Consider the following 6,000-nt stretch of genomic DNA (forward strand, 5'->3'; position numbering starts at 1 on the left):
GATAATGGTCTGGGGTACGGAAAGAACATAGGCTGGTCGGGGGTAAGCCAAGTTAAATTATTTAAAAATATTAGTAATTATTGATTACCCCCAAAACAATTCTCATGGATTAAATTCTGGTCAAGTGTGAAATATTGGTTGAGATGTCCTCAAATTAATATTTAGAGAGACGAATAGGAAGGGAACTATCAGGGGGGGGGGGAAAGCGCCAAGCCATTACGACTATATAGCACTGGGAAGGGGGATCAGGATAAGGATTTTGGGATGGGACAGGGATGTAGGAACGTAAGTGTCCAACCACTTGGACGGTCGGGGATTGAACGCCGACCTGCATGAAGCGAGACCGTCGCTCTACCGTCCTGCCCAAGTGGTTCGACACTTCTGTTCTTGGTCGGGGAGGATTTACTTGGCGCGAATTCTTAAGTGTAGCCTCTGTTGACCCAGCAGTAAATGGGTACCTGGTTGTTCAACGATTGGGCGGGTCGTATTCCAGGGAAAATTAAAATTAAGGATTTGCCTGAAACGCTATGCGTGCTAGTGGCTATACTAGAATGTAAGAACTCTAGTAGTAGTAGTAGTAGTAGTAGGCATCCATCAGTCTCAGGAGACTATGGTGTTGCTCTTTGGTTGTCGGTCTGGAGTGGCCTCACCAGGGCGCAAAGCCAGGGTAGGTTGATTCGGGGGGAGAAGCTGTTACCCAGGCAGCAGGTCATCCCCTTTCCACGGCGCTGAAAGTCTCCAATGGAAAGGCATACACCAATACGATTGGTTCCAGCGCCAATATATTTACATATACAAGAACTCTATGCAAGAGTTCTAACTCTTGTATATGTAAATAAAACCTAATAAAAAATATTGAGAGAAAGGGAAGGAGGCCCGATGGAATGGGGGTAAAGAATGAGATGGGAGAACAAGGGTGGAATGGGTGTAGGGGAAGGGAGAGACAGACTATTCCAGGTACAACGAGGTATCCCTCCTATATATATTTAATATATATAATATTATATATATGTGTGTGTGTGTGTGTGGTATAAGTATAGGAAGGTGGTAAGAACCACAAGCTTCCCAACACCCCGCTACACTCGTGGTTCAGAGGCGCAGATATTTCATCAACTCCCTGACCACGCTGGCAACATGCGGGGCATCGCACTATGTGTGACGCGGGGCTCAAGACACGAAGATTTCCTAAATACCTCTTATCCTTTTCAGTGTGAATTTCACACTAAAATATCGAAGACATTTTATCCCAGTGACTTGGGGACTTGGAAGCGGCTAAACACATTTGAGCAGAAACAAGTTCCGATGTTTCAGAAATGTTAATTTATAATTTGATTATGTTCTTTGATATGAATTGTGAGTTTGAAGCTGAGGAGAGACAGCTGTATATGAAACAATAGTTCGACACCTGCTAGAAATGAGGGTTGCTTCACTCTCACCCAGCCAGCCCTCACCTGACTCATTATCTAAATATAATATAATTTAGCTGAGAAAGGTGTGTGTGTGTGTGTGTGTGTGTGTGTGTGTGTGAGTGTATTTACTATTTTGTATATTTACTATTTGTGTCTGCAGAATCGAGCAATTAACTCTTGAACCTCGCCTTTATACCATTCTTTTTTCCTCTATTTTATCTACTACATATATTTCTCCTTAAAACACACACACACACACACACACACACACACACACACACACACACACACACACACACACACACACACACACACACACACATGGAAGGAAGCAGCCCGTATCAGCTGTCTAACTCCCAGGTACCTATTTACTGCTAGGTGAACGAATGAAACATCAAGGTGACTAAAACGCTACCCATTTGTTTCCGCCACGCCGGGAATCGAACTCGGGCCATTAGGACAACGACCCCCGAGCGCTGTCCACTCAGCCGCGAGGTCCCCAACGGGAGCCACACTCCCCCAAAGTGTGTGTGTGTGTGTGTTTTACACGTGCGTGCATGCTTCTATATGAAAACTGAGGCAGGGAACAGAGGATTTTTTACAAGGCCATTCGCAGGTGTCAGGACTCTCCCTCCGTCCACCCAATGGTGTTACATTAGGCCAAAAAATGGTCGTATTAGAAAAGAGGGAAGCGACTTGCGAAAGTGACGTACTGTCCCGTTTTCTGTTTTGGGTCCTCTGGTAGGTTAGGAGAGACCACTTTAAATTGAACGTTTTCGCGACGTTGACAAACCTTAAGAGGACGGGCTTGAGAGATGATGATGAGAGGAAGGTGAGCAGTGAGGGAAGGTGGAGAGGGGATTTTATGAGGTCATTCCCCTTTGGTTGAGGGAGTGAGATGGTTATCCTGTAATCTTGTGGGAAAGATATGTTTTATCTTGCCCTGGTTTTTGTTATCGTTTATGTCTTTCGTGGGTGTGGTCATTTGTGTGGTGAGGCTTTTGTGTAGCGAGGTGTGTGTTTGGTGAGGTGTGTGTGTTTGGTGAGGCGTGTGGTGGGTTGTGCGTGTTAGGTGAGGCGTGTGTTGATATTGTGAGGCGTGTGACGGTGTGGGGTGAGTTACTTGGTATATACCTGGATCATACCTGGTGTGGTTACTGCGAGTACTTTAATGTACTTCAAAAATGCATCAATACGAGGTGTTTATTAGTGTGTGGGTGTAGTAGGGTGTGTGGGTGTAGCAGGGTGTGTGGGTGTAGCAGGGTGTGTGGGTGTAGCAGGGTGAGTGGGTGTAGCAGGGTGTGTGGGTGTAGCAGGGTGTGTGGGTGTAGCAGGGTGTGTGGGTGTAGCAGGGTGTGTGGGTGTAGCAGGGTGTGTGGGTGTAGCAGGGTGTGTGGGTGTAGCAGGGTGTGTAGGTGTAGCAGGGTGTGTGGGTGTAGCAGGGTGTGTGGGTGTAGCAGGGTGTGTGGGTGTAGCAGGGTGTGTGGGTGTAGCAGGGTGTGTGGGTGTAGCAGGGTGTGTGGGTGTAGCAGGGTGAGTGGGTGTAGCAGGGTGAGTGGGTGTAGCAGGGTGTGTTGGTGTAGCAGGGTGTGTGGGTGTAGCAGGGTGAGTGGGTGTAGCAGGGTGAGTGGGTGTAGCAGGGTGTGTGGGTGTAGCAGGGTGTGTGGGTGTAGCAGGGTGTGTGGGTGTAGCAGGGTGTGTGGGTGTAGCAGGGTGAGTGGGTGTAGCAGGGTGTGTGGGTGTAGCAGGGTGTGTGGGTGTAGCAGGGTGAGTGGGTGTAGCAGGGTGTGTGGGTGTAGCAGGGTGTGTGGGTGTAGCAGGGTGTGTGGGTGTAGCAGGGTGTGTGGGTGTAGCAGGGTGAGTGGGTGTAGCAGGGTGAGTGGGTGTAGCAGGGTGTGTGGGTGTAGCAGGGTGTGTGGGTGTAGCAGGGTGTGTGGGTGTAGCAGGGTGTGTGGATGTAGCAGGGTGTGTGGGTGTAGCAGGGTGAGTGGGTGTAGCAGGGTGTGTGGATGTAGCAGGGTGTGTGGGTGTAGCAGGGTGTGTGGGTGTAGCAGGGTGTGTGGGTGTAGCAGGGTGTGTGGGTGTAGCAGGGTGAGTGGGTGTAGCAGGGTGAGTGATGGTGTAGGTACACTAGCGTGTATAGAGTACAATAGTGTTACACAATATTAAGTGTCACCACTTTACATTAACATAGTAAATATGTGAATTCAAATTCCGTCATTATATAAATGTCACTACATATATTTTTCTTCAAAATAGACCGCTTCTCCCTTTAAATATTAAATTCCTTGCAAGATCTTTGTTGCATTAAGTCTTGGGTCGAAACGCTACGCGTGTCTGTGGCTTGGCAAGAATGTGCTGGTTCATCACTAATAAATGTACATTCACAACTCATTTCACCTTCTTGTATATATATACACGAAGGTAGTCATTTTCGCTTCATTTTCCTAGTGTATAAATACGCATTATTATTGTTATAACAATAATATTATTGTTGACGACAGGTGTGTGTGTTAAGGAAGGGAAGACTACGCTTGTATCTCTACTCCATTCACGTACTGAAACGCTTGTATCTCTACTCCATTCGCGTACTGAAACGCTTGTATCTCTACTCCATTCACGTACTGAAACGCTTGTATCTCTACTCCATTCGCGTACTGAAACGCTTGTATCTCTACTCCATTCACGTACTGAAACGCTTGTATCTCTACTCCATTCACGTACTGAAACGCTTGTATCTCTACTCCATTCACGTACTGAAACGCAGCAAGGATCCAAACTTTCCCCTGATCTTCCCTATGTTTTACTCGGTACGAATTCCTTGAAGAGCTTGAGCAACACGTGCGAAATGTTTCCAACCTCTAGTGTGGCAAGGGATCATAGCAACTTTGGCACTCTCTCAAGCGCGTGTCGAATTTACGCGCAGCCGGTGGTCGCTGGGACACACGTACGAACGCGAGAACTCTTGTGAGTATTTGCGGTAGCTGTGTGGGGGTAAGGGGGTGAAGTTTCGATAGTTCAGGCTCAAGCCAAGGCCAACTGCAGGGGTCGGGACGCGGTGTCAGCTGGCCGGGGTAAACAGAGCGACGCGGCGAGGGTGAGACTGGCCAGACCACGAGGCCAGTTGGGCACTGGGGCACTCACAGACACCCGGGGGGCACTCACCTGGGTTACGAGGGGTAGCAGTGTCTTCTCTATTGAGCGAGTCTTCACCTGCGGGTCCATGTCGTTATGTTCCCGAGACGGGCTCGCCATGTTGGCCACACTCGCTAACCCGCGCCACTGAGGGCCCCCGGCGTGCCCTTGCCAGCACCCACCCACCCACACGCACGCACGCACACACATCTTCGCTAGACAGGCGTGGGAGCGCACGCTCGCACACTCACGCATACACCCGCACATACACACACATTGGGGCCTCGCGGCTGAGTGGACAGGGCTCGGGGGTCGTAGTCTTAAGGACTCGGGATCGAATCCCGGCCGAGGCGGAAAGAAATGGGCAGTTTCCTTCACCCTAACACATCTATTCACCTAGCAGTAAATACGTACCTGGGAGTTGGACAGCGGCTACGGGCTGCTTCCTGGGGATGTACGTGTGTGTGTACTCGCCTAGTTGTACTCACCAAACATCATTCAGAAACCTAAATAAAGAGGCATTCAGAGCGCTTTACACTGCCTACGTAAGACTAGTCTTAGAGTATGCAGCCCCATCATGGAGCCCCAACTAAAAAAAAACACGTTAGGAAACTGGAAAGGGTTAAAAAATTTGCGACGAGGTTAGTTCCGGAGTTGCATGGGATGGAATATGAAGAGCGACTGAAGGAACTGAACCTGACGACGATAGAAAAACATGGGACATGGGTGAAAGCTGGAAACTCAGCTGAGTCACAGAGATGTTAGAAAGTTTTCTTTTAGCGTGAGAGTAGTGGGGAAATGGAGGGAACTAAAGGAGCACATTGTGGAAGCAATCACTATTCATAGCTTAAAAACTAAGTATAGTAGAGGAGAAGCACACGAGTCATTGCTTTATACAACCGAAGGCTAGGAAGGCGGGGTCCAGGAGTCAGCGCTCGATCATGCTGAACACAAATAGGTGAGTGCATACACACACACACACACACACACACGCACACGCACACACACACACACACACACACACACGCACACACACACACACACACACACACACACACACACACACTGTTAACAGCCGGAATGCACTAGAAAGTGACGGGGTGGAGGCTGACTCCATACACAGTTTCAAATGTAGATATGATAGAGTCCAGTAGGCTCAGAAATCTGTACACCAGTTGATTGACAATTGAGAGGCGAGACCAAAGTTAAAGCTCAACCCCCGCAAGCACAACTAGGCGAGCACAGAAAGGCAGCAAGCGTGCATGCCATCTACTCCCTCGTGCGCGCTATTGACTGCACAACACCGCTGCCTTCAGTGCTCGGACGCCAAACCGAGCGTGAACACTGAGGCTTATAAATGGTCCAACATGAGCATTATGACGTCACACGCCTCGTGCACGAAATACAACATTTGTGTCTGCTTTTACTCCTGAGGTTTGGTCAGGATTAGCTAGAT

The 6,000-nt window shown here is 48.8% G+C and overlaps 1 protein-coding gene across 7 annotated transcripts in view; it reads right to left on the minus strand.

The window, feature by feature from the left end:
- The window catches only part of alpha-Catr (alpha-catenin related), a 318,532-nt gene extending 313,853 nt beyond the window's left edge, over positions 1 to 4,679 (minus strand). For all 7 annotated transcript variants that reach the window (XM_045759535.2, XM_069316274.1, XM_045759536.2 and 4 more), the window contains exon 1: positions 4,575 to 4,679. In XM_045759535.2, the coding sequence (XP_045615491.1) occupies positions 4,575 to 4,664 (90 nt within the window). In that variant the 5' untranslated portion in view covers positions 4,665 to 4,679. The remainder of the gene's footprint in view (positions 1 to 4,574) is intronic.
- Positions 4,680 to 6,000: the final 1,321 nt, after the last annotated feature.

The sequence above is a fragment of the Procambarus clarkii genome, chromosome 83 (genome assembly GCF_040958095.1).
Source record: "Procambarus clarkii isolate CNS0578487 chromosome 83, FALCON_Pclarkii_2.0, whole genome shotgun sequence".
Lineage (NCBI taxonomy): Eukaryota > Metazoa > Arthropoda > Malacostraca > Decapoda > Cambaridae > Procambarus > Procambarus clarkii.